The sequence below is a fragment of the Bufo bufo genome, chromosome 6 (assembly GCF_905171765.1).
Source record: "Bufo bufo chromosome 6, aBufBuf1.1, whole genome shotgun sequence".
Classification (NCBI taxonomy): Eukaryota; Metazoa; Chordata; class Amphibia; order Anura; family Bufonidae; genus Bufo; species Bufo bufo.
The window spans coordinates 84,038,733-84,063,115 of record NC_053394.1 but is presented as its reverse complement, the minus strand read 5'-3'; the positions used below and the strand labels follow the sequence as shown (position 1 = coordinate 84,063,115).

Genomic DNA, 24,383 nt, shown 5'->3' with positions numbered 1-24,383 from the left:
GCACACTTGCGTTAAGTCCGCCCCACCGCAGTGACAGAATTTTTTTAAATTCTGATCACTGCAAAAACACTGTAAAATCGCTGCGGTGCTATAAAGATCACTTTTGAGTTCATAGAAGATTTTTTATTTTTTTCCACAAGTTAGCGGAAATTTTTTTTTACAAAGTCTCTTATTCCACTAACTTGTGACAAAAAATAAAATCTCACATGAACTCACCATACCCCTCACGGAATCCAAATGCGTAAAATTTTTTAGACATTTATATTCCAGACTTCTTCTCACACTTTAGGGCCCCTAAAATGCCAGGGCAGTATAAATACCCCACATGTGACCCCATTTTGGAAAGAAGACACCCCAAGGTATTTCGTGAGGGGCATGGCGAGTTCATGTAAAATTTTATTTTTTGTCACAAGTTAGTGGAATATGAGACTTTGTAAGAGAAAAAAAACTAAAACATTTTCCGCTAACTTGTGCCAAAAAAAAATAATTCTAGGAACTCGCCATGCCCCTCACGGAATACCTTGGGGTGTCTTCTTTCCAAAATGGGGTCACTTGTGGGGTATTTATACTGCCCTGGCATTTTAGGGGCCCTAAAGCGTGAGAAGAAGTCTGGAATCCAAATGCCTAAAAATGCCCTCCTAAAAGGTACTCATTGGAATTTGGGCCCCTTTGCGCACCTAGGCTGCAAAAAATTGTCACACATGTGGTATCGCCGTACTCAGGAGAAGTAGGGCAATGTGTTTTGGGGTGTCTTTTTACATATACCCATGCTGGGTGAGAGAAATATCTCTGTAAAATTACAACTTTGTATAAAAAAAATTGGAAAAGTTGTCTTTTACAGAGATTTATTTTTTGCAAATTTGCAAAAATTTCGGTCAATTTAGATTAATAACAAAAAAAGTAAAAATGTCAGCAGCAATGAAATACCACCAAATGAAAGCTCTATTAGTGAGAAGAAAAGGAGGTAAAATTCATTTGGGTGGTAAGTTGTATGACCGAGCAATAAACCGTGAAATTAGTGTATTGCAGAATTGTAAAAAGTGGTCTGGTCATTAAGGGGGTTTAAGCTAGGGGAGCTGAGGTGGTTAAATTCTATCCCACTGCTTAGATCAGCCACCGCATTCTTGGCGGATGCCTCAGCTGAGTCTGTGAGGTTTGCCGCCAAGGATGCTGCTCTCTCCAATTTAGCTAGAAGGTCATTGTGGATGAAAGCATGGGGAGGGGATAGAACCTCAAAAGCCAAGCTATGTTCTATAGCTTTTTCTGGGGAATACGTTTTTGGATCTGTGCTAGACTCCATCCTTGAGAAAGCAGCAGACAAAAAGAAAGGTTTTCCGGAGGAAAGTAAAAAGAAGCCCTTTCGTTCCTTTAATTCCCAGACTAGATCCTATAAGGGCAAAGGGAAGTCGGGCAGGTGGAGTTACCAGAAAGGGGGGAAAGGCAGAGGATTCCTTCTCAACCCCACAGAATAAGCAATCAGATAAACAATGACAGAGTAGGGGGGAGACTGAGGAATTTCCGCACTATTATAAATCTAAAGGGACTAAACAAAGCTATCACATACAGAAAATTCAAGATGGAATCCATAACATCAATCATTCCTTTGATCAAATCCAGAGATTTCATGACGTCCATAGACTTAAAGGACGCTTACTATCACGTCCCCATAAACAAAAATCTCAGAAATACCTCAGATTTGCCCTAGCAGACAACTCAGGAGAAGTAAAACACTTCCAGTTCACCTCGTTACCCTTTGGAATTTCCTCTGCTCCAATGGTATTCACGAAGCTCGTAGTGGAAATGATATCCCCCCTCAGAGCAGAAGGAATAAAAGTATTTCCGTACCTAGAGGGTCCTCGGAACTGGAGACAACCAGCCTTACCAAGACCTAATACGCAGGTTCTCAGACCTAGGCTGGATAATAAACCTAAAGAAAATCGTGCACAATTCCATCAACCAAAATGAATCTTTTGGGAGTGATCCTGGACTCAGTTTCCCAGATTACATCCCTCCCTCAGGAGAAAATAAAATCCTTTATAGACAAAACAAGAAAGTTTCACATCATAAGAATAAAGTCATCAAACCACAGAGAACTGAGGGTGATCTCGGAGGTTCTGAAGGCGTCACAGGACAAAGTATCCGGAAGACATCTGAAAATTCTTTCAGACAATGTAACAGCAGTCGCATATTTGAAGCATCAGGGGGGCACAAGATCCCCAAGCTTAAAAAATCTGGCGGAAAAAATATTCTTCTGGGCAGAAAGAAATGTTCCCTCCATCACAGCTATCCATTTAAAGGGTACAGAAACTATACAGGCGGTCTTCCTCAGCAGGAAGGCCATAGATCCAGGAGAATGGGCCCTAAACTCAGAGGTATTCCATTAGATCACCAGGAGATGGGGACCCCCCCCCCCCCCTCCCCAGATAGACCTGTTTGCGTCAGGAAAAAACGCAAAAGTCCATCCTTTCTGCTCCCTAAATCCCAGGGACAACCCTTGGGCAGTGGATGCATTCTCAATCAGGTGGACTTGGGCTCTAGCCTACGCTTTTCCCCCTTGGGCGCTAATACCCCGAGTACTGCAAAAAATACCCAGGAACAGTAATTCTGGTTGTTCCATACTGGACAAAAATAAATTGGTTCCCAGTACTCAGGGAACTAGCTCTGGAAGAACCCTGGAGAATTTCCCCACAGGGGAACATCCTTTCTCAGGGTCCAATCTTTCATCAGAATCCAGGACTATTCAAGTTAACAGCCTGGATCCTGAGCGCGAGGTCCTAAAAAGCAGAGGGCTGTCTGAAAAGCAAACATTGACAAAATACTTGATTTTCTTCAAAAGGGATTAGATTTGGGCCTGAGACCAAGTACACTTAAAGTGCAGGTCTTAGCCTTGGGGGCTTGCTATGATACAGACTTAGCCAGTCATAGGTGGATAAGGAGGTTTATAAGAGCCGCCTCAAGGTTAAGACCATCCTTAAAGGGTTTCTACCACCAGAAATACTGTCATGTAGCTGACTGACATTAGCAATGCGATAATGTCAGCACTACATAACAGTATGTTTTTTACCTTTCTCCCTGCAGCCGTTTTGGTAAAAAAAAAAGCACTTTTATAATATGCTAATGAGCCTCTAGGTCAGGGGTACTCAACTAGTTTTATTAAAGGTCCACATACCTGGGTCTGCAGTCAGGTGAAGGTCCGAGCTGAACGCCAACAGTAAAGATGCCATGCGATCATGTGATCCATGCGCGTAGGGTGCTCTAACGTTATAGTGGAGCACCCCGGGTAAGTCCCAGAATTAGTAATGGCCACATTAGTGCCCCAGTAAGAATAATGTTCCCATTAGTGCCCCCCCTTCTCTGCTTTTGCAAAAAAATTAAAATAATAATTAGCATTCACCTGGCTGCGGTGAACATTCGCTGCCGACTGCAAGCTCAGGACCGGTGCTCCAACGTGATGACGTCTTGTAGGTCCTGTCCTGAGCTTCTAGTCAGCAGGGAGTGTTCTCCACAGCGTGAGCAAATGGAGGTGGAGGTACCGTAACTTTATTTTATTTTTTTACTAGCACAAGTAGCGGTGGAGGTAAATGCTGTACTAATGGGCGTTCCGCGGTCCGCCAGTTGAGTACCCCTGCTCTAGGTGCTATGTGGGCGTAAAATCAGCACCTAGAGGCTCCGTCCACTCACCCTTTATCCCGCCCAGGTCCTCTGTTCTGCCCGCCCCTCTCCTCTTGATTGATGGCACGGTCCGCCACATCGCTGCCGAAATCCCGCGCCGTTCACTTCTATTTTCGGCGCAGTGAGTGAATGATGCGCTCCTGGTGCCGGATTCCTCACTGCGCCTGCGCTGTCTATGTCACAGTGAGGAAGCCGGCATCAGGAGAGCGGCCTAAAACGGCTGCAGGGAGAAAGGTAAAAAACTAGGGATGTCCCGATACCATTTTTTTAAGACCGTGTACGAGTACCGATACTTTTATTTAAGTACTCACCGATACCAATTACCGATACCAATTATGGTGTGGTAATGTTTTTACAGCAAATTCTAATTTAATTTACAAACCTTGTACAAAGAAACAGCGGCGCAGTTGCTGATAGCAATGAAAAAAATTAAAGCTGGAATTTGGTTGCTATGGACAACTGCTTTACTTTTCCTTTTGTACAAGGGTTAATAAATTGACATATAACAGTGTTTCCCAACCAATGGGCCTCCAGCTGTTGCAAAACTACAACTCCCGGCCAAAGGCTATCCGGGCATGCTGGGAGGTGTAGTTTTGCAACAGCTGGAGGCACACTGGTTGGGAAACACTGGCATATAAGGAGGGGAATGGGCCAGTGTTTCCCACCCAGCATGTCTCCAGCTGTTGCAAAAGTGACAAAACTACAACTCCCAGCATGCCCGGACAGCCTGTGGCTGTGCGGGCATGCTGGGAGGTGTAGTTTTGCAACAGCTGGAGACACACTGGTTGGGGATCACTATTATATGCCCAGCTTTCTCAGATGTGGCTGGCAGACAAAAGAATGGACTGCAGTACCTGGGCTCTGGCAGCTCCTGCCATCTCTCCACCTCCGGCCCAGCTTCTTGCAGTCCCCTGACTCCCTGAGGGTAATATCCAGAACCCCAGCCAGGGGCGGCCTTCTCCTGCCGCTGCCGAGCCAGCACGTCCCCAGGTGGATAATATCCGCTGCCATCCCCAGGTATGTGCGTAGTCGACATGAAACCGCATGGGACTTAAAACACCGCCGCAAAGAAGTCCCGCCCACACGCCGATCAGCTGGGAACAGCGGAACCGCCGCCCGGAAGAAGATGGGACAAGCCGCCACCACCGTTGATCTGGGGCTTAAAGAGGACCTTTCACTAGTTTAAAAACTAACTATATCAGTGGGCAGAGCGGCGCCCAGGGGTCCCCCCTGCAGGACTCCCAGGCTATGAGCTGTGCGCTACTATTGGCTAGCGCTGCAGCAAGGGACAACCCTAATGCAAAAACTCTGCCCAGTACAACAGAGGGAGCTGCAGACACCGGAGCCTATACCGGGCGAACGGAGCGGCTCACAGACATACTAGTAAGTGCAGGGGGACCCCTGGGCGCTGCTTTGCCCACTGATATTTTTAGTTTTTAAACTAGTGAAAGGTCCTCTTCAAGGTATCGGCCGTGGTATCGGCGACATTTGCACGAGTACAAGTACTCGTGCAAATGTCCGGTATCGGCCCCGATACTGGTATCGGTATCGGGCCATCCCTATAAAAAACATACTGTTATGTAGTGCTCATATTAGCGCATCGCTAATGTCAGTCAGCTATATAACAGTATTTCTGGTGGTAGAAACCCTTTAACCTCTAGGACGCCTCAATGAGACTTGAACTTGGTCCTGAGAGGACTTACAAAATCACAATTTTCTCCTATTCAGGATATTTCACTTAAACACCTGTCATTAAAAGCAGCCTTCCTAGTAGCCATAACTTCAGCTAGACGATTGGGCGAGATCCAGGCGCTGTCCTGCCAGGAACCATACATCACTATCTTTCCAGACAGAATAGTATTACGTTTGGATCCTGGTTTCTTGCCGAAGGTCGTATCGGACTTTGACAGAGATCAGGAAATTGTCCTTCCATCTTTTGCCAGAGATGGTCCATCACACGATCAGTTTCAGCTCCTGGATGTTCGGGATACTTTCATACAGTATCTAGCTGCAACAAAGGAATTTAGAAAGGATGATAATCTTCTTGTTCAATACGCAGGGAAAAAAGGCATCCAAAGCCTCCATTGGACAATGGATTAAATCTACCATTGCCTGTTGCTATCAAAAGTCAGGTCTAAACAGCCCCACAAATATAAAAGCCCACTCTACAAGAGCAATGGCTTCTTCGTGGGCAGAAAAAGGGGGTGTCTCCTTAGACAAAATTTGTAGAGCAGCCACCTGGTCAAGTATAAATACCTTTATCAAACATTACCGCATTAATGTTTCGGCTTCTGCTGACTTGGTCTTCGGTCAGAAGGTTCTGCAAGCAGTTGCCCACCCTATTTAGTAATCTGGTAGCTCTCATAGTAGAGCCGTCATGGTGGACGAAATGGAAAAACCGTAATTAGACTTACCGGTAATTCTGTTTCTTTGAGTCCACCATGACGACCCAGATATCCCCCCCTGAGACTTAAGGAATTAAGGAGGGGTTGAGTATGAATTAATACAAAAAAAAAATTATTTATATATATATATATATATATATATATATATATATATATATATATATATATATATATAATTTTTTATTTTTTATTTTTTTGGGCCAGATTTTTTTAAACTCTCTGGGCCAGATTTATCATTAGCTCAGGTCAGAATAATGGAGTGAAAAAGTCCCAAAAAAAGTCCCAAACGCTAAAACTGCGCACAAATTTGCGACTTTTTTCTGCTCTGCACTATGCTCGCCAGTTTTCTGAAAGTGGGCGTGTTTTCTTATGTAAATTAATCTCTAGACAGATTTACTATTGGGACTATTTAAAAAGTCGCAAAAAAGTCGCAATTTTACTCCAGTGAGGACCATGCTTATCTTATGAGACTTTTTAATAGAACATGCGACTTTTTCATAAAAACTTGCAACTTTTTCGTAAAGATGTGCGACTTTTGTAAAGCTGCTTACTGACGGATAAACTGCTACCGTCAAACCACATTTATTACAGTCTTAAAGGGCCGATCATAAATCTGACTTGGCTAAAACTGACTTTAGCCATATGTGAAAGTGGAGTGAGCTGTCAGAGTAATGATAAATCTGGCCCTCTGTGTTCCTGCCCCTACAGAGGTCAAGGGGTCAATCTCATAGTAGAGCAGTCATGGTGGACTCAAGGAAACAGAATTACCGGTTAGTCTAATAACGGTTTTTCATGACACTGGTAAAATGGAGTAAAAAAAAAAATCATTTTTATTTATAAAAAAAATACCAAATTTACAACAAAAAAAAAGAAAAATTTGCAGATTTTCAAGTTTCAATTTCTCTATTTATATAATGCATAGTAATACCTGCAAAAATAGTTATTAATTTACATTCCCCATATGTCTACTTCATGTTTGGATAATTTTGGGAATGCCATTTTATTTTTTGGGGACGTTACAAGGCTTAGAAGTTTAAAAGTAAATCTTGAAATTTTTCATAAAATTTATAAAACCCACTTTTTCAGGACCAGTTCAGGTCTGAAGTCACTTTGTGAGGCTTACATAATAGAAACCACCCAAAAATGACCCAATTTTACAAACTACACCCCTCAAGGTATTCAAAACTGATTTTTACAAACTTTAACCCTTTAGGTGTTCCACAAGAATTAATGGAAAATAGAGATAACATTTCAAAATTTCACTTTTTTGGCAGATTTTCCATTTTAATTTTTGGCAGTTACAAAGCAAGGGTTGACAGACAAACAAAACTCAATATTTATGGCCCTGATTCTGTAGTTTATAGAAACACCCCATATGTGGTCGTAAACTGCTGTACGGGACACGGCAGGGCACAGAAGGAAAGGAACGCCATAAGGTTTTTGGAAGGCAGATTTTGCTGGATTGGTTTTTTGACACCATGTCCCATTTGAAGCCCCCCCTGATGCACCCCTAGAGTAGAAACTAAAAAAAAAAAGTGACCACATTTTAGAAACTACACCCCTCAAGGTATACAAAACTGATTTTACAAACTGTGTTAACCCTTTAGGTGTTCCACAAGAATTAATGGAAAATAGAGATACAATTTCAAAATTTCACTTTTTTGGCAAATTTTCCATCTTAATAAAAAAAATTCCAGTTACAAAGCAAGGGTTAACAGCCAAACAAAACAATATTTATGGCCCTGATTCTGTATTTTACAGAAACACCCCATATGTGGTTGTAAACTGCTGTACGGGCACACGGTAGGGCGCAGAAGGAAAGGAATGCCATACGGTTTTTGGAAGGCAGATTTTGACACCATGTCCCATTTGAAGCCCCCCTGATGCACCCCTAGAGTAGAAACTCCAAAAAAAGACCCCATTTTAGAAACTACGGGATAGGTTGGCTGTTTTGTTGGTACTATTTTAGTGTACATATGATTTTTGGTTGCTCTATATTACACTTTTTGTGAGGCAAGGTAACAAGAAATAGCTGTTTTGGCACCGTTTTTATTTTTTGTTATTTACAACAATTATCTGACAGGTTAGATCATGTGGTATTTTTATAGAGCAGGTTGTCACGGACGCACAAATAGAACTACTTTTTTTTGGTTGTTTGTTTAAGTTTTACGTAACAAAGCATTTAAAAAAAAAATAATAAGATTCTTTAGTGTCTCCACATTCTGAAAGCCATTTATTTTATTAATTTTTTGGGCGACTGTCTTGTGTAGGGGCAAATTTTTTTAGGGATGAGATGACGGTTTGATTGGCACTATTTTGGGGTGCGTATGACTTTTTGATCGCTTGCTATTACACTTTTTGTGATGTAAGGTGACAAAAAATGGCTGACGCACGTTGGTAATTATACTTACCTGATCCCCACCACTGGATTCCGGCTTTATCACTCCCCCTTGGGAGCTGCAGGTCTTGGGTCCCCCGTGTCAACATCCGGTTTGACGCAGGTCCTATGGCCACTGCAGGCAATGACTACCTTTAGTAGTGACACGTCATCTATGCATCACGTGACCCAGTGACATGACGTATGGGTGACACGTCACCGCTGTTGTAAGTCATGGTTGCAGTGACCTATGCCAAACCGCATGAGACCCGAGACATGTGGCACCCGACTGGGATAGATGGAGCAGAAACCAGCAGCGGCAATCAGTTAAGTATGATTCCCACCGTGGGTGTGACCAGGCTGTGGGAATCTGCAGAAAATGTCCCTAGGGGTGAGCAGCCCCTTTAAGCACTTGATGCAGAATACAACCGATTGCTGGCACTAATTAGCTTTTAGTCAAGCTTCTAACGAAAAACAATTGCCCAAAGTAGGCAGACTTACTAGACAGAGTATAATGGTCTCAGGACGGCTTTCTCTCATATAAACTTCCAGTTGGCCCTTACTTTGCTTTTTGCTGAACTTCATCTCTCGCAGTATTAAATCTCTCTCTTTCTCCACTGCAGATTTAATACAAGTGGCCTTTTTTACCTGCTCGTTTGAACTGGCCATCAACAATGTTGCCAACTCTCCATGGTGCAGGCTGTTTGATGAAGAAGATGCCAAAGTACGTATTAGCGCAGCTACTATAATCAGACGGTATTGCATTGTATTATATGCATATAATAGTGCTGGGCCCCATGGCAGCCATTTATGCATATGTTAAAGGGGTTGTGCAGGGGTTTTACATTGATGGCCTATCCTCGGGATGGGTCATCAATATCTGATCTGCAGGGGTCCGACCCCCAGCGCCCCTGGCGATCAGCTGTTTGAAGAGCAGGCGGTGCTCCATGTGAACGCTGCTTCCTCTTCATTACACTACACATCATCTACCTTGCAGCAGCGGCATAGTGTAATTTACAAGTGAATGGAGAGAGTACTTGTAATTACACTGTGCTTCTGAGACGACCAGCAGTGTAATGAAGAGGAAGGAGCGCTTGCATACTCCAAACAGCTGATTGGCGGGGGTGTTGGACGACTGACGATCTGATATTGATGACCTATGGATGGGTCACCAGTATAAAACCCCTGCAAATCCCCTTTAAAGCTGCCACAACAGCATAAGATGGGTCACTGAAACTGAGCATGTATAGTAAATGTACCTGGCCGCCTCCTCCGAGTCATTGTACTGCAGATCGGTCAATCCTTGGTCCCAACTGTATTCATTTAAGATGGCCGCCCACTTCTCCATCTACCCTATGGACAGTGTGCGGCGTCAGTCTGAGACCCTCCCTCCTGCTGGTGGGTGCTGGTCAACACTGGTCCATCTGACAGCAGGGGGGAAGGTCTCGGGGTAGTCAGAAAAGTAGGCAGCCACTTTGATAAAAGCAGTGGGGACCAGAAATCAGCGGATCCATGACACTAGGAGGCCACCGGGTACCTTCAACTATGCATTTCCTATGTTAAATTTATATGTAAAGCCAGAGGGTTACTTAAAGGCTTAAACTGGTCCGGTCATTAAAGGGGTTATCCAATGTATAAAACATGCCCCCATATAGATTATACTTACCCCGCTCCCCAGCACCCGCGTCACTCGTGATCCCCACACGGCCGCCGTTGGATCTCCCAGTCGTGCGGATCAAAACATCTGGCAACGGGGGGAGCAGCCAATAGCGGCCTGCGATGGAGACGAGCCTCCCTAACATCACCTGCGATGCTAGGGAGTCTCGTCCCCGTCGCGGAGATCAGGAGTGATGCGGATGCTGGGGAGTGGGGTAAGTGTAATCTATATGAGAGGCCAGGCATTGGGGGGGCATTGAATGGTTAAAAAGGTTTTCAGTAGGACATGTCCTAGATTACTGATTGATCGGAGTCCTGCCAGTGTGACCTTCGCTGTTCACAACTGTGGAGCGGGTCATTTACCATTGAAATGCAAGGCAGCTTCCTGAATACGGAGTCGGCCCATGTACATTTGACATTGATTTCGAGCTTTGGTTTCTCTCTTCACTACCCTGTAGGTCTTGGAATACCTCAATGACCTGAAACAGTATTGGAAGCGGGGCTATGGGTATGATATCAACAGCCGCTCCAGCTGTAGCCTGTTCCGGCATATCTTCCAGCACTTGGACACTGCGGTTTCTGAAAGTAAAAGGTACGTTCATGTTTCCAGCAGCTGAATCTTCTTATCTTACCGCAGGATTTCACCTCCTTCCTAATCCCGGTCAGATCACCTCCTAATTAGTTTTGACTGTTCCTTTCTTATCTCCTTCATATACACGTTCTGTTCAGCTTCACACCTTCCGGCCGCTGGTGCGTACTTATATAGTTTATCTTGGCTTTGTTATGTATTTGTGCTGTTTATCCAAATCACCAATTATACCACTACTGGCAGGCACAAGGCGTGGAGTATATGTGTAAGTAAAGGCGGCCATTCACATTCAGTAGGTGTCAGCTGAACGACTCCCTCACAGCTCCCTCTTACACATTCGGCTGAGCTGAACCTATATGTGTATGTGTATTCAATGCAGAGAGGGGAGAAAGACACTCCCAGACACTTCCCTGGAGAACAAAAGGATCGGGCAAAAATATTGATTTTTACCCTATCCTTCTCTCCCCGACATCATCTGGAGAGCACACCTTGCATCTGTGACCACCCTCTATTCACTGCTATGGGAGTTCAGACAATAGCTGAGCACTGGTTCGGCTATGGCCGCCAGTCCCATAGTGGAGAATGGAGAGGTGGCTGTGCATTTGCGGTGTCTTCTCCTTCATTTCTGGGACCCCATTCTGGAGATAGGAGTGAATCCCAGAGTTGGGACCCTCACCTGTCCAGGGGTGTAGCTAGGAAAAGCTGGGCCCCATAGCAGAATTCTCACTGGACACAGTATCACAGTAGGAAATGTGATAAAATGGAACAATAATCTCCTGTAAAATCCTTTTGTCATTCCAAAGCGGACAAACCGGTGGTCTCTTCCAGCCTTTGAGCCATTCACACAGTGGCTTATGCCGGGAGAACTGTACGCCAGCAGCGGCCAGACACCGCTTGAAGCCAAGGCAAGTGTATGCTCTCGGATTAGCTCCCTTTAATGGAGCTAGGCCTCAAGCGGGTCTGCAGCAAGTGAACAACACACAATTGCGATCCTACTGTACAGACTTGTACGTTCACTAACCTTCTGTGATCTGGCAGGCAGTCTCTTCACTTGACAGTGACACCTCTGGCCCCAATGTCTGAGATGGACCAACCCTTTTAATGCTCCTCTAGAGCAGTGTTTCTCCATGTTCCCATGGCTGTGCTCTCACGTTTAAAGAGGACCTGTCACCACCCCTGACATGCCTGTTTTAATAGCTTCATGCATTCCCCATGTAATAACAATTCTGGAGCGTTTATTCCTATGTCTGTATGTTATGCCGTTCCTTTATTATTTCTACTAGAAGCTATGAATGAATTGCTAGCAGTCTGCAGTAAGGGTACAGAGGGGAGGTAACCGGTTGGGGGGGGGTGTACCTGCACAGACTCACTCAATCCAACCAGTGCTGCCATTTTTGCTCTTGGAAAGATAAGCGACATCTGCCATCAGGAGGCCCCCTACACATTAGATGGTCAGCAAGTTCAAGCCAAGATTTATCTAATGTGTATGACCTGCTTAGCAGTTTATTACAATGACCCAATTTACAATGTATATGTGCCAAAAAATCTGTCTAAGAAGTGGCGCAAAATGGCACAGTTTGACACATCTAAAGCTTCCACGCTTTTTTTTTTTAATTCTTGTCAAAAGGGTGTGACTTAGTGGAAAATAGGTGGGGCTTCATGGGAAAAGGGATAGGGCCTACGATGCACAATTTTTGTGCCAAAATTATGCCACAATTCTGGCGTAAAGTTCTGTCTGAAAGTAAGCTAACCAATAGATGGTACAGAGTCAGAGAGAAGTGTCCATCCCTGCACCGCATTTACCATCCAGACTGAGCCCCTGTGATAAATCTGGCGCAGGTCTAAGCTTACCCCATCTACAGAATTAGGAAATCTGGACCAGCATCTTCCTCATGTCTCACACAGTGCTGCCCCACCATATAATTCACCAAGCAGACTGACCTTGGAAAAATGCACGAAAAATACATGGAAAAAAATTTATATAAATATATAAAAATAACAAAGCCAAAAACTTTAAAAAATACACATCACTTTCATACAATGTTGTTGTTTTTTTAAACAAAGGCCAAAAATGAAAAAAAAACACACACTACATAAAATTATGTAAGAAGGAATCTTTTTTTAATTCCCTGGGTTAGGTTCTAAATAAAATAAACTACTCTGCCAGGAGAATGACCTTTATCCTCAGTGCTTTCTGTTCACCACAGGGTGGCAGCCTGTTCCTTGAGATTCATTTTTTTTTTTATTACGCAAGTCCTTAACTCTTAGTAAGCGTTTGTAGAAATTCCCTTGAAAATCGTTGAAGTCATCTACATTGATACAGGGAAAAAAAATCTAATTATAAAAGTAAAAATATTAGATCTATGTACATATCCTATCTAAACATGGCTGCCTGTTCAGGTGGACGATAAATCATTCAGCCCCACAGCTCATTGAGGTTAGTGCAAATATTGAGTCTAGTGTTGAGCAAAGCGACCTTCAGATGCTTCATCTAAAGTCGCTTCATTCAAAACTTCAAAATAGTACTTCGGAACCGAAGCCGAGTTCGGTTTCAAGTTTTAAAGTGGTTTTCCACTTTAAAAATCAACTAGCGAAGTTATTCAATGAAGTCATGCACGACTTCGCAAATAACTGACTTCGGCTCATTGGAGCCTGTACATTCTAATACTGTAGGGAGACGAATCTCCGTACAGTAGTATTCCGAAGTTTTGAACAAAGCGACTTCAGATGAAGCATCGGAAGCTCACTTTGCTCAACACTATTTGAGTCTATTGTGTTCTTTTAACATCTTTTTGCTACGTCTCCAGCAAAATGGCCAATCAACATAGAGCCTTATTGGGACCCACTAGACTACTTTTTCCCTTGAAACACAGTGAGAAAGGTTTATGTATCTCTTATATACGGCAGTATGTTACCAGATTGTGTGTTTATAATGTTCTTTTATTGTTGGACTGATCTACTAACTACTGGTCACAGTTGATATATAATCACCATTGCTATCGTTAACAGAATAATGCAAAATACAGATAAGCAGAAACCACACAGGAAAGTTGTGACACTATCAGATACTGGCAGGATATGGGTCTTCTTAAAGGAGCAAAAAGTCTGAAGTCCACACCAAATGTATTTATTTATTTTATGCACTTATATATCGCTACTATATTCCGCAGCACATTATAGACTTTAGCATCGCACTGTCCCCAATTGGGCTTACCATCTAAGTTCCCTATCAGTATGTCTTGGATACATGAGAGCCTGCCCCCTAGTCCATTTATTAGTACTGACTTAGGTGCCAACATAAGTAGAGCGAGGTTTTTGTGTGTGTCAGGTTTCTATGGCTCATGTGCAGTCCAAATGCAAGCTTTAGGTGGCCTGCACTCCCAACACACAGGTCTCAGCTTTCCAGCCCAGCAGAGAGCTCGGTTCCCACACCAGCGATTGCCAGAGCTCCTCTGTCAGAGAGAGGTAATCACTTCCAACTGACACTGCCGGCTGGGTTTTTTATGGGCCAGTCAAGACCCGGCCTGTAACGTGGGGAGTAGTCACCCACCCAGCACTTTGCCTACTCCCAGTAAGAGCCGTCCCGGATCAGCTATACAGCCATACTAAAATAGTAAAGTGTCAACCAGCATTAGCTGCCGCTGACACCTGAAAATACCGGCTCTTACTTCACCGAGGCCAGGAACCTCGGTGACACATACCTTCTGTCAACGACGGACCCTTGTGCCTTCCTACAGTACTTATGGTCCATTTATTGTAAACTATATTGGCACAGTTGTCATTCAAAGGGAACCTGTCACCTCCTAAATGCATGTAAACCCGCCAGAAGTACCTTAGGGTAGCCCGCAGTGTGATAATAATCATACTTTTCATCCTGCAGTCCGATGCTGCATAAGGTCAGAAAACGATCTTTTATCCTCCGTCCGCGCTAATTTGCATGTCAGCTTGAAGTCAAGGGGGCAGCGGCCTCCTTGCTTCAAGTCAAGGTAACCACACCCCCTCTTGCCTTTGAGTGACCACTCGCAATTCGGCTTCGCTTTCCGAAGTCTCGCGCATGCGCGGTGCCCTCTATTTTACTGCGCGATCCCATGCCCTGACATTGGATCGCTCAGATATATACAACACCTTTGCTTTTACAGTTAAGGAATTCTCTAATTGAAAAGGTCTGTTTAGTGACAGAGCACATGATAGTTTTCGATGTAGACATAAAGTCACAAGCTTTACATGCTCCACAATGAAACATGCTTATTGGTCTCCGATCCAACCATGTGCCTGTCCCTACAGGTGCAGTATAATGACTGTGTACCAAGCGATCTCGTAAGCTTCTGCCCTTGAGGTAAGTAATACTTGGGTGGGTGTTAACCACATTTGATGAATTGGGATCCATTAACAAAATCGGCCAATATTTGTTAAGAACTGTCCTGATCTCTACATTGGCCCTATCGTGTGTTAAAATCAGTCGAATGGGAGCTTGTTCACCATCCGATGACAATTTTGGGGTGAGAAGATCTGTTCTCTCCTGTATACGTACCTCTTTAAAAGCATTCTTTAAGATTGCTTGTGGGTACCCCCTATCCAGAAACCTCTTGTATAATTTTTTGGTCTCTACATGGAAATCCTCGAAGTTGGAACAATTTCTTCGAACTCGTAAGTTTTGACCCCTCGGAATGCCCCTGTAATGACCGGCGTCACGCACAGGGAGGGAAAAGGGAAAGCCCTGCCCAAGGGAGAGAGAAAGGTGGTGACCCCTGACTCACCTTGCAGCTGGCACCTGACTCCCCTGACGTCCCTAGACGGGTTCCTCACCTGTGCGGCGATCACGTGCCTAAACCCTGGCTTTCCCTAAAATGAGCCCTAGATAGTGAACGGGCCGGTGGGATCGCTAGTCCGCACCACTATCACTAAGAGGGAAACACCAGGGAGAGGACAGACAATACAGACAAACACATACACCCAGATGGGCGACCACAGCAGACCACAAAGGTCCAACAGGGATCCGGAGGGTAGCGTTCTGGACCAACAACCAGAGAACGCAGCAACACAGCTCCAGAGGGTCAGTATAGAAGTCCAGGCAGGAAGCTCTATATCTGGCAACCAGAGAAGTGTGAGAGGGGAATATAAGGAGGTTGGAAGTGCTGGACAAGGAACAGCTGAGGAGAAGGAGCTACGGATCCCTGAGTGAGCCAAAAAGGGTTGCAAAGCAAACCCAGAAAGCTACCATAAGGAAACATATCTTACATAGAGCGCACAGCCAACCGCTGCGACCTCCTGACCCCGGGTATAACTGAGTCAGGCGTGGTTTTTGACACCCTCGTGACAGCCCCTTTTGGAATGATATTAGTGGCTGTTGGTTTCCTAAAAATTGTGGTTACAAGTCTTTCTCCCTGCTTACATACTTTCACATCAAGGAAAGTGATACACTCCTCCTGAATCTCATAGGTAAACTTTAGACCAATCTCATTTACATTAAAAGTATCGACAAATTTGACAAATTGATCCCTGCTTCCATCACATAACACAAAAACATCATCTATGTAGCATGTCCAGAATAAGATTTTATCATTCCATCATGTATGGTGGTCCGGAAACACGATGTTGTCTTCCCACCAGCCCAGGAAGAGCCTTGGCATACTGAAGGATCAGGAAAGTTATGAAGTACTATCGATCAATCCCACCTTGTCAAGATGCGGTGTTCTGGGAAGCGGGGACGGCCAGGGGCGCGCCCCTTCCCATGACAACCGCAATAGGGCTGAGCGCCGAGCTGATCACTCGGCTGCATCAGAACTCAGGAGTCATGTGACGCTGGCCACGTCACATGACTTCACCAGCGCTCTATTTAAACAGGCAATCTGCTGGCCACAGATTGCCTGTTATTGAGGTCCTTCCTGCATGATACTCACCTGGTTTGTTTGTTCCTGCTTGGCTTCCGATTTCCCGTCCGTTTCATCTTCTGGTCTTGGCGTGCTCTCCTGGTTTGACTTCGGCTTGTCCTGACGATTCTCTGCTTGCAACTCTGGTACCTTTTCTGCTCTCTTGGTTTTGACGCGGCTTGTTTGACCTTTCTGTTTGTGTTGTTTGTTTTCCATACACTATCCCAGCTAAGGGTTTGTCAACCAGTTGTCCCTTGTCGCTAGGACTTGCGAGGCAAGTAGGCAGGGACAGGGGTGAGGGTGGAGTTCAGTGGTCACTACCCCACCCCCTGTGTGTGTGACACACCTCCAACTATATGATGGAGTTAAAAGTCATTCTGAAATCAGGCATTGAAAAGAAGATTATCAATGAGGCAGAATATCATTTTATTCTTCCAGTGGCACCACAAATTGCAACTTTTTATGGGCTCCCAAAAATTCATAAAGGGAGCAACCCTCTTAAAAGTGGCCCCATTGTGTCAGGTGTTAACTCATTGATACAAAATTGGGGGATATATATTGACTGTATGCTAAGACAATTTGTTCTCTCTTTTCCATCATATACAAGAGATACCATGGACTTCTTAAAGAAAATTGAGACTCTTAATGTGGACCCTTTTTGTTTGCTTGCCAGCATAGTCGTTGATTCACTCTACTGCAGTATCCCACATAAGAATGGACTTTTAGCGGTGGCATATTATCTACGGACTAGGGGGACACATTGTAGGGCTCACAATCACTTCATTCTCACTCTTCTTGAGTTCACCCTCACTCATAATGTTTTTTCTTTTCAACACCATTTTACCACCAGCTCAGGGGGACAGTAATGGGGAGCCTGTGTGCCCCTACATATGCCAATCTCTTCCTGGGCTGGTGGGAAGACAACATTGTGTTTCCAGACCACCATACATTGTGGAATGATAAAATCTTATTCTGGACACGCTACATCGACAATGTTTTTGTGTTATGTAATGGAAGCAGTGATGAATTTTTCAAATTTGTCGATACTCTACTCTTAATGTAAATGAGATTGGTCTAAAGTTTACCTATGAGATTCAGGAGGAGTGTATCACTTTCCTTGATGTGAAAGTATGTAAACAGGAAGAAAGACTTGTAACCACAATGTTTAGGAAACCAACGGCCACTAATACCATTCTAAATTGCGATAGTTATCACCCCCAGGCCCTGAAAAGGGGCATTCCTGGGGATTTCCATGTAGAGGCCAAAAAATTATACAAGAGGTTTCTGGATAGGGGTACCCACAAGCAATCTTAAAGAATGCTTTTAAAGAGGTACGTATACAGGAGAGAACAGATCTTCTCACCCCAAAATTGTCATCGGGTGGTGAACAAGCTCCCATTAGACTGATTTCAACATACGATAGGGCCAATGTAGAGATCAGGACAGTTCTTAACAAATATTGTCCAATTTTGTTAATGGATCCTGATTTATAAACTGTGGTTACCACTCACCCAAGTATTACTTACCGCAAGGGGAGAAGCTTATGAGATCGCTTGGTACACAGTCATTATACTGCTCCTGTAGGGACAGGCACATGGTTGGATTGGAGACCAATAAGCATGTTTCGTTGTGGAGCATGTAAAGCTTGTGACTTTAGGTCTACATTGAAAACTATCATGTGCTCTGTCACTAAACAGACTTTTTCAATTAGAGAATTCTTTAACTGTAAAAGCAGAGGTGTTGTATATATCTGTCAATGCCCATGCCCAAAAGATTATATTAAGACAATCAGAGAACTGAGAAGGCTGGTATGTGAACACGTCAATGATGTTAATAAAAAGAATGTTACACCTGTGGCAAGTCACGTCACTGTGTGCCACTCGGGTGACCCTCAAGTGTTGCGATTCTCGTTCTTGGAAATTATACCTCCATCACCGAGAAAAGGGGATTGGGACAGGAAGAGTCTTCAAAAGAGTCTGAATGGATCTATAGGTTCCGGTCCCAATCTCTGAGTGGCCTTAATGAGAGACTAACTTTCAGCTGTTTTATCTGACTTAATTATCAGACTAAGGCTCTTTTTCCTTTTTCAGTTTAGCTTTTGCCTCTGAATTGCCCAGTGGTGTGGTGTGAGAAGCATCCAAAATCAATATGGTGATGTTTATTACACCACCTTATCAATTTTTTCCTTGAATTTACAGGTATCCAATGTAATAACAAATAATAATTTTTTGGGGGGGGTCAGCTATATGTTAAAAAATGGTGCTAGATGGGTATTGGGGGATCCCGTTTGGGGCATAGTATGAAGATTTGGCATGAAAATACATTGTGGGTGTATATATCATGAATTAGATAAATAGTTATCAGTTGTACAGATTATCAACTACTAATATATATCTTCCCCCAAAAAATCATTGCATCATTGAGAATCATGCAATACCCTCACAAGAGGTCCGGTTCCAATATGCAGTTTAGTGCTGTATTTATTAGTATATTTTTTTTTATGTCTCACAGTATTTTTGCGTACATATTTATTTTTGCATACATAGATTTATTACTCATTAAAATACACTTAAATTGATGTCAACATATCAGCATGATTACATGTATAGACATAAATAGTGCGGAGCTCTCGCACACACCTATACGACTGGAGTACTCCAAAATGTATAAGACCTTTAGCTAGTGTTATTGGCGTTTTTCTGCAAACTTCAAATATATAGAAAGTTTAGTACTGATGTACTATTTTACCGGTTGTTTGAACCAAATGGTTCAAGGAACGTCCTTTTTGCGATTATTGATGTAACAAATGCTGTATTCAAGTATCGTCCGCTGGTGTTGATGTCTCCGCCTTCACCTGATGTTACTCCACCGGCTATCGTTGCGGAATGGGCTCCGACCTCGCTTCACACAGCGTTCCACGTGACCTCCCGGGAGATAGCACAGTGGAAGCTGAATCAGCAGAGTTCTTTCGGTATGCGGTCCGATTTTAATCACAGTTAATTACCTAAGTTAGGCATGACAGCATAGATCAGTCCATTTGGCCGATAGTTTATAGCTGACTTTACATCAATAATCGCAAAAAGAACGTTCCTTGAACCATCTGGTTCCAACAACCGGTAAAATAGTACATCAGTACTAAACTTTCTATATATTTGAAGTTTGCAGAAAAACGCCAATAACACTAGCTAAAGGTCTTATACAATTTGGAGTACTCCAGTCGTATAGGTGTGTGCGAGAGCTCCGCACTATTTATGTCTATACATGTAATCATGCTGATATGTTGACATCAATTTAAGTGTATTTTAATGAGTAATAAATCTTTGTACGCAAAAATACTGTGAGACAGCCTAAATTATTTAAATTAGCTTTTTTATCAGTTGGTTACTGACAGGCTGGGCTCCAGTAGTTTGCTGGTAGAGCTTTTCTTAATATATATATTTTTTTTTATAATTCTCCACTGCGTGATCGACTGTTGAGTAGCCGGACTGGAAGTGGTTTTTGCGCTTCATCTGATGCGCTCCACGAACCGGACCGGAAGTGGTGAAGGGTGCGCTCCACCACCCCGGAAGTTCTGATTCGTTCCACGATATTGCACGCGGCACACACCCTTCTGCCATGCGTCTCACTCGCCGGAAGTGTACTTTCCGGCGGGAGGAAGTCCCATGGCGTTTTGCTATTTAAACCTGGGACTTACCCGCGGCATATGTCCGCACCATCCGGCACCTGAAGTGAGGCTGGCCACTCGTTTGACAATTCATGTGAGTAATTGCTCTCAGCATTATGATTTTATGCACGTATATATATTTTTGCTTTACCAAGATCTCATTCCATTACAGAAGGGACTTGGTTATCCATATTCACTGGATCCTCGTGTGATGTATCCTTATGTGCCTCATCCTTATCATGTGCCTCATTATACATCAGTGTAGCCAGCTTCCTTCATCATAGTTGCTTTTTTGTTATCGGTCACCCTATATTTAGCTTTATTTGGTTTAGCCTATCTAGGCTTCTTTTTTTCCACACAACCTCCTGAAGAACCCTGTTTTGGGGGAAAACGCGTTGGAGTATAAGGGAAATGTTTATTTACTAGTTAGGGTGTATCAGGGTATTGTAGGGTAGGAACGAGGATGGAGGGTCTCCACCATCAGGGGATACCTCTGGGCTTAGAGGCAAGTAGGGTTACACTAGGGAAAGATATCCCCCCTCAAGAATTCCCATATTGCCCACCTTATTATTCCTAAGTGTTTGCTTATTTCATATTATTATCAAGATAACACGGGAATTCATATAGCTGATTAGGGTTAATATATGTATAGATCTGGACCTATGTTTTTAGGTCTTTTAAGTGACTTTAATAAAGATTGAGGTTTTAAGAGTCCGTTTTGATTGAGTTTTTTTTTTTGGAGTATTTTGGGATTTAAGTTGAATAGGGATTATATAACTTAGTAAATTAGATGTCTAATTGAGTCTGTCAGCAGTCCTGACCATACTAAACCGCTGCCAGTAGTATATAGTGGCTGCAGAGACAATACAAACATACTTTTTGTGGAGCTTTTATTATGAGGAGTAGTGAGAATATGAATTTTTGTTCTCCAGCAAGTGCCCAGGTTGGGACCTCACTGTAAAGTGCTCTCTGTATTGAGTTTCTTCACAGTCCCTCCCCCGCTGTTTGGAGTGACAGCTGTAGTGGTCTCCTGGTTGGATGCTACAGCTGTCACTTAGAGGGGAGCGGCTGTGAAACAGCTGAGATCAGAGAGCTGAGATCAGAAGCCCTAGGAACATACTGGAGCAGAATCTGGCAGAATAAAACTTCATACTCCTACTACTCCTGTTGAGGAAAAACTCCACAAAAGGTTCGTTTGTCCTGCTCTCCACATCCTCTACCTGCTGCTGGCAACTGTTTAGTATGGTCCAAACTGATAACAAGTCTCCCTTTAACTTTCACAGAATCTCCTGGATGATATGGGGGGGGGGGGGGGCGGGAATATGGTATCTATTCCCAATTTTAAAATCAGGGAGAACATACATTCCTCTGCCCAAAAAAAGTTGATAAACTGTAGGTGTGATAGCTTCCAGCTGAAAGTTTTTATTATTTACTCTGTCTAACTGGAAGATTTTACAGCTACATACAAGGTTGAGTCGTTTTATAAATCTTGTTTTGAATGAAAGCATTTATTAAAGGGGTTGTCCCATCTTGGCCTTTCATGGACAAGATGGGAATAACCCGCAGCAAGTGCCGGCCACGGGTGGCCAGAATTACGGGCACCTGAGCAGCTGGCGCCTGCTGTTTCTGTTATTTCCAGAGCAGTGAGTGGAAACGACATAAACAGCATAGCAATGCAATATTTCTGTAACTGTGGAGCTAGCTTTATGAATGGGAGAGGGTGTGTTTTAATCTTTGAACCGGAAGGTCAGATACAATATTTTTTTTATTTTATAATTATTATTTTTTTTGCAGTAAACTGACTTAAAGAAAAGCTACACTTTACAAATACATTTGAAATGTCTTAGTGCCGTATGAAAGGTTTCGATTGGTGGGAGTCCAAGCGCTGATACCCCACCGATCACTAAAATAAGGCGTTAGAAGCTGTCGATCCTCGCTGCTGTGGATGGCCTCGAGGACCTTTTATTGAGGGTGTTTTTTTGATGTCACAATGACACATCAAAAGATTTTGTAAAGTGTAGTTACTCTGTAAGGTGGCAATACACATTAAATGAAGGTAGGTAGAGTTGGCCTATTTCATCTGGGCCGTCCAATGTTTATGAGAATGGTCTCAACTCTCCCCCCCCAGCGGCAGATGTCAGGGGAAAGAAGGATTGGGAATGTTATATCCTTTATACAAATAAGCTGCCGACAGAGGACTCTGGTAGCGGTTTATTCCCTCACCCCACTGAGAGAGAGCACTATGGATGTAAGGAATCATGGCCTGTAAGTAATGGAATCGTCTCACTAGTTCCTGCAGTCATCTAATCTAGAGATCTGTTTGGTGCTAAATCTTCGAAAAGCTATGTTCACATTTGCAGATTTTCCAGGCAGAAATTCCACAGCATGTTACAGTAACAACAAAGTTGATGAGATTTTAACAGATATTTGATTGTAAATTGACTTGTGGTACAGATGTCAAATTAGCGTGTTAAAGGGGTTGTCTAGCCTCCTGAGGATTGGCCATTATTAGCATTAAGTTCAAAGACAGCAGCGACCTGATAACGAACCGTCTCCACTACACAGTTGACGGAGCTGTGACGTTCCAGCACTGGCTTCCAGCAACGGAGTTACACCAGCTGATCAGCTAGTAATGGCCTGTCCTGAGGATAGGTCATCAATTAGTATAGGCTGGACAACCCCTTTAAGGCCTCATGCACACGGCCGTTGTTTGTTTCCACGTCCGTTCCGCCGATTTTAGCGTTTCTGATGCGGTTCCATTAATTTCTATGGAGCCGTTGAAAATGCGGATAGTCCACCATTTGTTATCCGCGTCCGTGGTTCCAGTCCGTCAAAAAAATATAACCTGTCCTATTCAAGTCAATGGGACCACCAAAAATGCAGATGCACAACCGTCTGTCATCCGCGTCCGTTTTTGTAGAATCAGTATCCTGGGTAGGGATATTAAAATGACACTTTTTTTTTTTTTTTTTTTTTTTTTTTTCTTCATTTTTTTTTTTTTTTGCCTGTCCGCCCCAAAAAAATGGAAGACACACGGAAACAAAACGGAAAAAAAAAACGCCAATGGAACAACGGATCCCCAATTTGCGGAACGGAAAACAACAACAACGGTCGTGTGCATGAGGCCTAATTCTGGGAATTTTCACTGTGGATTCCACCCTTTGCAGTGCATGGGGATGAATTCTGTTGCAAATCCTTAGTGTATTTTTTCTGCCAGTTTACGCTGCATATGGATGTAGCCAAAGAGGAAATGCCGAATCTTGTTTGCAAAATCCACAAGAATAGAACATGTTTTTGCGGGGCGGACGTACGGATGCGGGGAGAACATGGTGTACTGTCTGCATTTATTTGTGGCCCCCATTAAAATTAATGGGTTCGCATCCAGTTCACAAAAAAGCAGAAAACAAATATGGCCATGTGCATGAGGTTTCAGGAAAGCAAAATCCTGTTTAATCAGTAAGGGTACGACCCCTGCCAATCAGTAGGATTAGCACAGGGGCTCATCCGTACAAGACCATTCATGAGACAACTTCCACCTCCCAGTGAGATCATATTTCTTGCCACTGGTGATCGTATAAAAAGCGGAAATAATTGTGTTGGAAGATCTTGTGAAATGCCAAATACGTCCTATAGAGGAGACCCACTCTCTTTATGGCACTAGTTCTTCCTTTGTGTTTGACCAATTTTTTGCCCTCTTTTATTTGTAGGGGTTAAATCTGTACCACTCTGTGCCGTTACGCTGTGCAATCTTATATGATATGAATTGTAAAAGCATGTTACATTTAAATCAATTCATATGATGCAATGCTGTATTGCATCATATGAATTGATTTAAATGTAACATGCTTTTACAATTCATATCATATAAGATTGCTAAGGTCACATAGCTTGACTATGAAAATCAATACTCCTAATCCACAAATAACGATAAATCAATGCCTCTTTTCAAGAAAGTTAACCTATCTCTTGCTAATGTGGTAAATTCTTGAAAATTCTAAGCTATCTCAACTAAACCTTTATAAGAAATTGGTAAAAATGACAGAAGTGATAAAGGTGCAGGAGAGGACATTTGTTTGCTGCTGTGATGTAACTGATCTACAGGAAGAAAGACAAACAAATGCCTCAAACATAGTAACCAGGGTATACCCAA

At 43.3% G+C, this 24,383-nt stretch overlaps 1 protein-coding gene across 1 annotated transcript in view; it reads left to right on the top strand.

The window, feature by feature from the left end:
* MINPP1 (multiple inositol-polyphosphate phosphatase 1) overlaps positions 1–24,383 on the top strand; it is a 76,660-nt gene that overhangs the window by 16,726 nt on the left and 35,551 nt on the right. The window contains exons 4-5 of the mRNA XM_040436955.1: positions 9,078–9,178; positions 10,569–10,702. Coding sequence (XP_040292889.1) covers positions 9,078–9,178; positions 10,569–10,702 — 235 coding nt within the window. The remainder of the gene's footprint in view (positions 1–9,077; positions 9,179–10,568; positions 10,703–24,383) is intronic.